The sequence below is a fragment of the Dendropsophus ebraccatus genome, chromosome 2, assembly GCF_027789765.1.
Source record: "Dendropsophus ebraccatus isolate aDenEbr1 chromosome 2, aDenEbr1.pat, whole genome shotgun sequence".
Taxonomy (NCBI): Eukaryota; Metazoa; Chordata; class Amphibia; order Anura; family Hylidae; genus Dendropsophus; species Dendropsophus ebraccatus.
Genome location: NC_091455.1, coordinates 119,843,021 through 119,855,170, shown reverse-complemented (window position 1 = coordinate 119,855,170; position 12,150 = coordinate 119,843,021). Strand labels below are relative to the sequence as shown.

The 12,150-nt window shown below is 43.3% G+C and overlaps 1 protein-coding gene across 1 annotated transcript in view; it reads right to left on the bottom strand.

The window, feature by feature from the left end:
* The window catches only part of AHRR (aryl hydrocarbon receptor repressor), a 204,714-nt gene that overhangs the window by 169,812 nt on the left and 22,752 nt on the right, over nucleotides 1–12,150 (bottom strand). Inside the window, exon 3 of the mRNA XM_069960270.1 lies at nucleotides 9,760–9,941. Within this exon, the coding sequence (XP_069816371.1) occupies nucleotides 9,760–9,941 (182 nt within the window). The remainder of the gene's footprint in view (nucleotides 1–9,759; nucleotides 9,942–12,150) is intronic.

Here is a 12,150-nt window from a genome sequence, read left to right as displayed (position 1 = left end):
CCCATGGCTCTCTTTTTCATTTATACTGTTCCATGGCCCCCATCTCATACAGAATATATAGAAGCAGTGAATATGAAGGAGGGGCCCACAGGAGCAGTGTTTATGGGAAAGAAGGCCATACCTCCCAACTGTCCCGGATCCAGCGGGACAGTCACGATTTTGGGGTGATGTCCCGCCGCCCCGAGACGGCCCCCATGTGTCCCCCTGACCCCTTCCTCTGTCCGCCCGGCGTCGGCATTGTGAGCTTCCGGGTGCTGACAGGTGCTCTTTCACTGTGAACACTCCTGATGAGCGCTCACAGCAAGTGTTCCCTCTGAGCAGGCAAGAGAGAAGCCCTGCTCAATGCTGCCAGCAGTCCACTCAGCACAGGATCTGTGGGCGGCGGCGGCAGGCAAAAACAGTGTATGTGTCCTCGTGTGCGCTGCTAGTTCTGTCTTTCCCTCTCTATGAGAAGACTGGATGTGGAGAGGGCGTGGCCAGCAGCCGACAGACAGGAGACCAGACCAGCTATTGTATTCTGGTCTTCCTCCTGTCACTGTCCCTGCTCCTGTCATTGTGGGAGATGGACCAGGGCAGTATGACTGCTTTCCTAACAGCAGGGTAAGTGACAGATCGCTCTGTACTGGCTGCACATCTCCACATGGAGTATGTAAACAGAGGGGCCATTGCTGCAGCAGTCATCATTATTACAGCTGGGACCCTGAAGACCTGACCAGTGACCTGGGAGAAGCCACAAGGGGAGTTATGTGTGCACAGCTACTAACTGTGTAACATTAGGGTTGTCACAAACTCCATGGAGAGCAGCCTAAGATGAAGTCAGGCCCTGCTAATAGATGCCTGAGAGATGGATGCTGCTGGGAAGCTTGACAAATGTACCTGGAAAGTGACCAGGAGCAGGACAGTGAGTGCCAGGGTTATGGGACAGAGCAAGGGCTCAGGTTTCAGTTTCTTACTGACTGTCTTAGATCTAGCTCCATTACTATATAGTGCAGGACCCCGGAGGCCTGAGCCATTTTATTAGTGGAGCGTCCTCTCTCACCTTTCCCCACCATGCTGACACTCCTGGCAGCTATGATCAGTATAGTAATGCTGCTATCCATTGTCAGTGTGCAGCCACCACCATTGTACCACAGTGATACAATCCCAGCTCTGTTCCTCCTATACTTACCGAAATGTAAAACTCATTCAATGACCCATTCAGCCCCATCTGGGAAAGCTGGGTGACACTTAAAAAAGAGCCATTGCAGTTTTGGATTTACTAAATTTCTATTGACTAGATTATCTATTCCTAGATTTCTGTTGCCAATGATGTAGGATAAAATGACTTAATTCTATGCATAGGCGGATTCCGTCGTCCACCCAAAGAATGAAGAATGTCAATTCTTTGGGTGGACAGTGGAATCATCCTGACCATAGAATGGAGTCTATGACAAGGGCGGAGATGCACGTGGGGGCGGGTGGCGGAATCCGCAGCAGGTTATCTGTGCGGATTCCTCAGTGTACTAAGGTAGTGATGTTCCTGTGCCAAGTCTTTGATTTGCCCAACTTTGCTTGAGAATTGCCCAGCTCTCTTGCCATTCTGATCAGCAGGGGCTGAAGCTTAGAGGGAACATTTCTCACAGCAACACTGAGAGGCCGGGTCTCTCTGAAGCCCCCGCCCTAACACTTAAAAACCATGGCTGGCCACGGTATTGCAAGTACAGAGACTTCCAGTAGAGGCTTCCTACATCAGAAGTTCCAGCCCCACTGCGCCAGCACTCCTCTCCAGCTTGGCCCACATGTGATGTCCGGAGCCAAGGTGAGAAGAGTGCAGGCACCGCAGGGCTGGAACTTCTAGTTACAGGAAGCCTGTACCGGAAATCTCTTGGAAATAGCAGCTACTGGTTCTGAGCTCCAAAGGGGGGATACACAAAGAGAGGCTATACTTTGTTGGGGCTGCTGCTCAGAGGAGCCTGTACAATTTGGGGCTCCTGCACAGGATTGGAGCCTATACTATATGGTGACTGCTACACTATATAGAGGCACAGGTGGGGGCCACTACTATGTGGAGAGAGGGAGAAGAGACCTATTTGAGCACAGAGAGGGCAAATGGGGAACAGATGGGGCCAAACTACTGTATGGGGCACAGAGGGGCCTGATAACTATAAGGAATCATAGAAGACTGGCCTAATATAATATGGGAACACAGCACACAGGCTTAATATTATACGAGGGCACAAAGAGGCCTGACTACTATTGGGGGCACAGAGAGTTACTGTGTGAAGCAAATAAGAATGATACTGAAGAGAGGAGCCTAAAATGTTTGCCTCACAGATGGCCGGAGAGGTTTTCAAGATGACTGTGAATGATGGTGAAGAAACACAAAAGTGAACAACAAGAGAAGAAGTCCCCTGTGACTCACTGAATACCTGCACTATAATCACTTATAAGGTCTGCAGAGCCCGTGTACAGACTCATCTACCGCTATATTGCCAGTGCTGAGGGAGAGTATAGTGGAAATTATTCAGTAATGGTATGGGGATATAAGTGACTATGTGATAAAGATGTGGTGATACTATTTGTTTCTCATATAGTTGTAACTAGAAAATGTACCCGGCGCTGCCCGGGTATAAAGTGTCAGTGTGTTCATTAGATTTGTTCAAAGGTCGCCCAGGAGGCCAATCTATGCCCTTGTTTTTTTTGTTTGGAAATCACCAGGAGTCCCATATATCCCTTAATACGCTATATACCCCGACAGTTCTGCACTGTTTATGTAAATTGTAGGTTAGAAATAAACTAAAAACTTTAAACATCCTAAATATCTCAGCCAAACTGAGATGTCATCATGTGATCAGACTGTATACAGAGTCTGGTTATATACAACATTGTCAGTGTTATATACAGCCTAGTTATATGCAACATTGGCAGTGTAATATACAGCCTGGTTATATACAACATTGGCAGTGTTATATACAGAGCCTGGTTATATACAACATTGGCAGTTTTATACAGTATACAGCCTGGTATACAACATTAACAGTGTTATACTGAGCCTGGTTATATACAACATTGGCAGTGTTATAAACAGCCTAGTTACATACAACATTGGCAGTGTTATATACAGCCTGGTTATGTACAACATTGGTAGTATTATACAGAGCCTGGTTATATACAACATTGGTAGTGTTATGCTGAGCCTGGTTATATGCAACACTGGCAGTGTTATATACAGCCTGGTTATATACAACATTGGCAGTGTTAAATACACCCTGGTTATGTACAACATTGGTAGTGTTATGCTGAGCCTGGTTATATACAACATTGACAGTGTTAGTGGAGGTCCTGTATACATGTAGTTTATAGTTGGTGAAGGTCCTGTATATACCTGTAGTGTATAGTTCTAGGGTCCTGTATACCTGTAGTGTGTAGTTTGCCCCCCCCAACCCCTCGCTGATTGCAGACCATAAGTAAGGTGTGTGTGCAGAAAACCTGCAGCTTATAATAATAAGTGCAAACACAATCCTGCACCATCATAATCTGGCCCTCTTAGCACTACCTTTCATCCTAGGTGAGGACAACACAGAAGAGGTTTCAAATTTTCTAATACTGTATACACTCTCCCCCCCCTGCAGGTAGCCCCCGTACTGTATACACTCCCCCCCTCGCAGGTTCTCCTATACTGTATACACTCCCTCCCTGCAGGTAGCCCCCATATTGTATACACTCCCCCGCAGGTAGCCCTCATACTGTATACACTCCCTACCCCTGCGGGCAGCCCCCATACTCTATACACTCCCCCCACTTGCAGGTAGCCCCCATACTCTATACACCCCTCCTTGCAGGTAGCCCCCATACTGTATACACTCCCTCCCTTCTTGCAGGTTGCCCCCATACTGTATACACTCCCCCCTGCAGGTAACCCCCATACTGTATACACTCCCCCTGCAGGTATCCCCCATACTGTATACACTCCTCCTGCAGGTATCCCCTATACTGTATACACTGCCCCCCTTGCAGATAGCCCCCATACTGTATACACTCCCCCCTTCAGGTAGCCCCCATGCTGTATGCACTCCCTTCTGCATGTAGCCCCAATGCTGTATACATTCCCCCCTTCAAGTAGAGGGCAGGTAAGCCCCTTACTGTATACACTGTATATACAATGTACACTGTTAGGGTGCCTTCACACCTACCGGATCTGCAGCAGATCCAGTGTCATTAAACCCTATGACACTACATACTCGCACAGACCGCTGTTAGATCGTGCAGGCTCCAGTGTGTTCAGCGCTGTGCTGCTGCTGCCGGGCACGGCTCCCTCCTCACGGCTCTGGATGTCCCCCCCCTAAGCAAGCTGGAGCGGTGTGTGCAGCGTCCAGACCCGTGAGGAGGGAGCTGTGCCGGGTAGCAGCAGCACAGCGCTGAACACACTGGAGGGGAGCCTGCATGATCTAACAGTGGTTTGTGCGGGCGGGATGGTGGGTGCTTCTGTCAGTGTAAGTTACGCTCCGGCCGCCGAGGGGGTTAATTTACATACTTGCACCGGGATGTCAATCTCGCTGCCAGTATGTAGTGTCATAGGGTTGAATAACACTGGATCCGCAGCGGATTTCGCAGCAAATTCGCAGCGTAAAATCGGATGCGGATCCGGTAGGTGTGAAGGCACCCTTACTGTATTTATTTCTGTGGATCTGTTGTGAGGCAGCTGGCCCTAGCAACCAATCAGATTCCAGCTTCCTTTGAAAATGAAAGTAGTAATCCTATTGGTTGCTAAGGCTTCCAACTACCGTTTTTGCTGGAGAGCTGCAGCACTAATTATACCCCCTGTGTGTGCAGTGTGGAGATTCTCCCATTCATTTCTATGAGGCTCTCTTCCCCCTCCCCTCCTGTAATCTGACAGAGACGGGACCTTCGCTCTAACCTTTCTTGGCACCTGTGGGCCAAATTTGGGGTCAAACGGTTCAGGCATTTGGAAGTCTATATGGGACAGGCAGACAGACAGACAGACTTTCATTTTTATCATATAGATAGGTGATGTGGCTATGGGGGGCGTGGCACATTGCTGTGACTGTCCCTCTTTCCTCCCAGCAAAAGTTGGGAGGTATGGAAGGCAACTGGAGCATATGAGAGAGTGGCCCATGGGGCAGTACACACATAGACAAAATTGGTGGTACTTATTTGTTTAAGGAGAAGTCTGGCCAACATTTTATTAAAGTATTGTATTGCCCCCCCAAAAGTTATACAAATTAGCAATATACACTTATTACGGGAAAGGCTTATAAAGTGCTTTTTTCCTTCACTGTCTACTGCCTAAAGTCTTGTAGTTTTGCTAAAATGGTGACGTCATGACCCACTGGAGTTGTGCGGGGGCTGCTGGAGAGGGGATGGCAGGACTGGGCACTGGACCCTGCTACTGAGGACTATAGTGTGTGACCAGAGCAACTATGTGCCCCGCTGCTGCTGGCCCTGGCACAGTTGTGGTGCTGGTATCACCGTGCCCCAGGATAATACTATTGCCTGTCTCACAGTGGGACAGTGTTCCCCTCTGCCCTGGGGATGCTCAGTGTCCCTCTGGCACCCCGTGTCCCTCAGTGTCCTGGCGCCCCTTTTCCCTCAGTGTCCTGACTTCCCTTGTCCCATGTTCTAGCTGCCCCAATGCGCCACAATAAATACACTGCAGCCTTCCCAATTCTCGTGAGACGGGCAATAGTATTATCCTGGGGGACAGGGATACTGGCACCACAACTGTGCCAGGAGCAGCAGCAGCTTCTGGGCACACAGTTGCCCTGGCCACACACTCTAGTCCTCAGTTGCAGGGTCCAGTGCCCAGTCCTGCCATCATCCTTTCCAGCAATGCCACCCATGCAGTAAAAAACGATGTGTGAACATAGCCTAAAACAGAAAAAATCACCCCAAATGGGGTAGGTTATCCTGCACTCCCCTTATGGGTTTCTAATCTGTTATTGGTATGCAGTCCACAGGGCTCAGGCTGACAATACAGTAGTGTGACTAGATAATTAAAGAGGTGTCAGTTAAAGGGGGCATTATTTCTCTGTAAGGCTATGTTCACACGTTTGAACGCAAATAATTGACAAGTTAATTTTTTGCGCAGCTGCTGGGGAACAATGGCCATTGTTCAATACATTGTGTGAACATAGCCTTACAGTACAGCCATTAGAGTTGTGTTATGACAAGCAAACATGTCTTATGAACCCCGTGCCTAATAAAATGCAAAGAAAAAAGTCTACTATTTTTAGTTTTCATATAGTTTCAAATGGGCAAAATAAGACAGACAGTATTGGACAACAGATAATTGGAAGGGAATGTTATAGAAGAAGTGTTTGAATCAAAGTGAACATACAGAATGTAAGAAGTAAAACAAATACCAGGATGCTGGAGGAAAGTATGATACCAGCAATAATCATAATGGTAGAAATATAAAAGCATGGCTATTTTTACACTGTGGCTTGAAAAGTTGCAGTTTTTCATTCAACTTTTGAGCCGAAGTTAAAAAGTTGATTTAAAAGTAATGAGACATACAAAGGAAGGACATATTTTATATTGTTGGATCCACATTTGATTTTGACTCTAAAGACTTCATTAAAAACTGCAGTGTCTTTTTTGTGCTCATGGAGGGAAGTGTTATCTGCCTCTAGCTAGGGCTACATGGCAACTCATACTATATGGTTTATGCATCATAATGTGACCCAATTCACTTTCTTTCACTGCAATGCTACATGATTCACGCAGCCCGGCAAAGTGATCTTCGGCTGTGCAACCTGTGTCACTGCCCAAGCTATCATGTAGCCCTAGCCTTAGGCTATGGTCAGGAAGGAGAAAAATCCATGTGGATGATTCTGTGAATAATACATTGCAATATTTGTGGAGACACGCTTGCAAACTTCATCCCATTGTTTCCAATGAGGGTATCTAGGGTTTTTTGTTTTCTAATTCAGATAACAGCAGAGAACATTAAAGAAATAAACCTAACCTAAAATTAAAAATGTGTGTTTTTAATGTAAAAACTTGATTTTTTAGAAAAAGGTTTCGCCTAGGTTCACATCCAGGTTTTATTAGAAGCTGCTGTTGAAGATTTTAAGAAAATGTTGGGCACTGTGATAGAAATCTGTCAGACTCCATTAGTCACACGGAAATGCAGAAAAAAGTGTTAAACTGGGTTAGGCTATGTTCACACACCAACTTTGTTGGCCGTTGGACGGCTGGTGATTGTAAAAATAACAAATAATAATAACTGGCCTCACCAGTAACGGCTGTCCTAAAAGAAGGGCTTCAAGCAGCCAAATAAAGACAGTGTATAAATATAGCCTTAGGCTTCCATCAAACACATAGGTGGAGATTTATCAAACTGGTGTAAAGTGAAACTGGCTGAGTTGCCCCTAGCAACCAATCAGATTCCACCTTTCATTCCTCACAGACTCTTTGAAAAAATGGAAGGTAGAATCTGATATTTGATATACTTATCACATGCAAAAATCAGCAACATAAATGGGTGAAATGGGTGTAAAATAGAAATTAAAGCAAAGTTAACTCATGTTTTAATACTTAATTTCATATGCTTTAGTATTTGAGAATGGTGGCTTTCTTAATGCAGACTATAATAAATAACAAACCTAAAGCAAGTTGTGTCTGTTCTTCAGAAAGACATTGGCCTTCCATTGCAGAGACTGTATCATTTCAAGAAATAACTAAGAACATCTGAAAAAGTCATTCTGAAACCCATCCCCTGAGCCTTATTTTTCTACAGAATATTTAGTGTCATTGTCATTTGTGAAAACTTTTGACATGTCATAGAGACACGAGGAGAGATTTATCAAACATGGTATAAAGTGAAACTGGCTCAGCTGCCCCTAGCAACCAATCAGATTCCCCCTTAATTTTCCAAAGAGTCTGTGAGGAATGAAAGGTGGAATCTGATTCTGTGCTAGGGGCAACTGAGCCAGTTTCACTTTACACTGTGTTTAATAAATCTCCCCCATGATGTCTAAAGTTTTTATAGGCTTCGACTGATTGCCCATGTAAGTCTATGGAGCCTGACTGATATTACTGACACAGAGCTGGGAGAGGATCCCACTTATCACAGTCTTCTTCATCTTTCCAGCGCCGGTCTTCTTTCCTTAGCCCATCTAGCCGTTTTTGAGAACTGTAATCAAACAGAAATAGGTAAATTAGCAGATTAGGAGCACGGGGGGCATTCCTCAGCCCCACCAGAGCACCGTTTGGCCCACTCGTACCCTCCTTTAGTCACACCTATCTATGCATATTCAATTATGAATAAGCAGATCGGTCTTTAGGTAGGCGTGACTGAAGGAGTTGGTGAGCGAACCAAATGGTGATCTGGGGGCCGAGGAACACCTTCCCAGTGCTTCCAACATGTTAATTTACATATTTCTATTTGCTTAAAATTATCAAAAACAGCTAGAATGACTAAGGAAAGAAGACCGGCTCAGGCATGAACCTGCTGATAGTTTCCCTTTAAGGCTATCTATCTATCTATCTATCTATCTATCTATCTATCTATCCATTGGGCATTTTGTAACATTTAAGGGGGGGGGGTTAATAAAGCCATCTAATTCCTAGTAAAAACATAGATGGACAGACTTCAAACACAACAGATTTATCACAGTGTATCATGGGATTCCTTTCTCTACATTGTCTAAGAAAGTGTCTAAGGGTGCATTCACGCATACAGGATCTGCAGAAGATTTGATGCTGTGTTCAGTTATTTAGATCAAATCTGCTGCGTATCTGCAGCAGAAAATCTTCTGCGATACGGTGTGTGTGAAGCTACCCTCCAACACAAAAAATTGTGGCACAAGTTATGTAAGCCAGGTTTTACTGCACTTAAAATAATAAATCTGCCCCTATGTGTAAGTAAATCTGTTGCTATATGAAGAACATATGGATAGTGGTTTTTGAAGCATTGCCCTTTTCTTGATCACTTTTGCTTGTTTTAAAATGCTAAAACAAATATATGTGTGAGCACTTATATACTTATATCACTCAGTCCCATGGAAATTGATTATGTTTTAACCTTGAATATAGTTGTGCTTTCTGTAATGTTGCCTCTCCTTTAGCCTTGTGAAGGTGTTTCTTTCCAAACACTGAATGAAGAAGCAGGAAGTGGAATCACCCAAGTTACACACAGCCAATCAGATGGCAGTATACGCAGTCTTGTCTTTGTGCTCAGTATCACCTCTTTATCACCCGACAAACAATAAAAGCTCAGTAACAATATCAGACCTGTTTATACACCACCCATCTAGGATCCTTTTGTATCATGGTTTAGCCACAGGTTTTAAAAAAACGCTTGTCGATGCAAACCAATGGATCATTGAATTTAATACTTTAATGAGCCAAACAGTCATACTACTATACTAGTCATAGCATAAACTTTAAAGATGCCATCTAAGCATCTAGGCCTTTAGGGTGGACATAATTTGCTGAGCACATCTGAAAACTGAAATAATTTGGTCAGATTTACACATTTTCCACAACACTGCCTTTTAGTTGACTTAATTTTCATCAGAATTTTGTGCCATAATTTTTGTGCAAGTTGTAAAATAATAAGCCACACACCCTATTAGGTGAGGCCACAATCCTTTACAATGAAGCCCTGACCCTCACTGGGCAAAGGAGCCAAAATTAAGGCGGTGGGCACCAATTCTGGCAATTTGCAACAGTGTATCTGCCCCGCTCTTACCAGATTACCACAGTTAAGAAATAAAGAAGACTTAGAAATACATTTCTACAGCTTTTACCTACCTTGGAAGAAACTTTTCACACGTAAGTAGCTGACACTGAGACGAAGTATGGAAAGTTTATCCAACTTTGTAATAATTTCTGGGGGAAAGGGCAGCAAGCCCGCCAGCCGATCTAATTCTGCATTTAGTCGATCTCTATGTCTTTTTGAAGGGTTTGATTTTTCACTCCCTGATGATGGTCTCCTATGATAAAAAAGCAAAGAGATTACATAAGTCTTCATTCTAACTTAATGCAGAACTCTAGGCACTTCCTGTCTCAGATTCATCTCATTGTGCTCACTGACTAGCAGCCCAGTTCCAGGTAAAACTAAACACAGTGATTTCTAAAATGGTGCAACAGCTCAGAGCAGCTCATGTATTATTGTGAAAAGGTCGGCATGTAAGTGTTTTATGCAGCCAATGATTCAGGCAGCATGAAACTAATGGCAGGTACCTTGCTTTAACTTATTATGACATAAAATGCTACAAAAAAGTGTTTACTTTTTATGTTTGGAAATATGTTTCATTAGTGACCCTATGATCAAGGGGTAGACTGCCCATTTCCACAACAAGGCAGTGCCCCAGGGTTCATGGCTAGAGTGGTCTCTCATTTGTTAGAAAATGTTGTGTGAGGCCTACAAAGTATAAAGATTATTGCCTTCAGCAGCCTGTAGCAATCAAGTGCTGAGATAATGGATCAGTGCTGTACATATGTACTGCATTGATGCCTATGAGCAATCTATGTATTGCTCATAGACATTCTTTAAAGGTGCTATAAAAATGTGTAAAGGAAAAAAGTTTTTTTAATCTAAAAAAAAATATATTACTTAATAAAAGTTAAAAATCACTCCCCCTATACCATTTTTAAATAATAAATAATACACATATTTGCTATCACTGCATGCAGAATTGCCCAAACAGTGAAAGTATCACATTCCTTATCTCGCATGGTAAACAATGTAAATAGAAACAGCCACTTAAGTCTAAAATTGCAGATTTTCGGTCATATCACATTACTGATAAAACTACAGATCATGGCAAAAATCACCCCTCACACAGCACTATAGACCAAAAAATAAAAACATTATAAGGCTATGTTCACACAGTGTATTTTTTAAGACAAGAATGGCCATTGTTGGCAATTAAAAGAACGATCATTCTTGCCTTAAAATAATGCACTGCTCTGAAGTCTATGTAGAACAACAGCCGCACAAATAATTGACCTGTCAATTATTTGCAGCCGTTAATGCAGGAAAAAATGCCGTTATCCCCGCTTTGTGCGCACAGTGTATGGCCGTTCTGACGGATGTACAGTGCATAGACTTCAATGGTTAATTGTATTGCAGGAGCACCCAAATGTGCCCGCATTCCAATTAAAATAAAATGATGTTCCTGCGGCCAATATGGTAATATCAGCTGCAGGAACATGTCATTATACTGTATATATGTGATGTGAACATAGTTTAAGAGTTAATTTTAACCCTTAGAGGAGCGGGCCAATTAAAATTTTAGCGTTTTCGTTTTTTCCTCCTTGTGCTTAAAGGCCATAGCACTTGCATTTTTTCACCTAGAAACCCACATGAGCCCTTATTTTTTGCGCCACTAATTGTACTTTGCAATGACAGGCTGAATTTTTGCATAAAGTACACTGCAAAAGCAGGAAAAAAAAAAATCGCATTTTTTTTTATTTGGAGGGTATTTTCTTTTTACGCCGTTTACTTGTTATATATGTATATATGTATGTTATATATACAACGATATGTAACATGTATAACTTTTATATTATGTGATGGCTTGTAAAAAATTCAAACCATTGTTAACAAATATATGTTCCTTAAAATCGCTCCATTCCCAGGCTTATAACGCTTTTATCCTTTGGTCTATAGGGCTGTGTGATGTGTCATTTTTTGCGGCATGATGTGTTCTTTCTATCGCATTGCGCATCGCATATGATTGCGCATATGCAACTTTTTGATCGCTTTTTATTACAATTTTTCTGGATTTGATGCGACCAAAAATGCGCAATTTTGCACTTTGTGATTTACCTGCGAGATCAGGAGTGTGATTAATAGTTTGGGCGATTACGCATTTGACGCTGCATAACATGTTTATTTATTTATTTTTATTTATAACATGGGAAAAGGGGGGTGATTGAAACTTTTATTAGGGGAGGGGGCTTTTTATTAACAACAAATTTTTTTTTTTTACACTTATACTAGTATAAGCACACTGATCTCTCATAGAGATCTATGCTGTATAGTTATATATATAGTATGCTGTATATGCTGTATAGTTATATATAGAGATAGGCACTGGATTGCTTCCGGCTGCTGCAGCAGTGCCGAGCCGGGATCAGCGCCATGACGGCGCAGACCACGGCCCAAGCCGACAACGGGACAACTTCCCGGAGGAG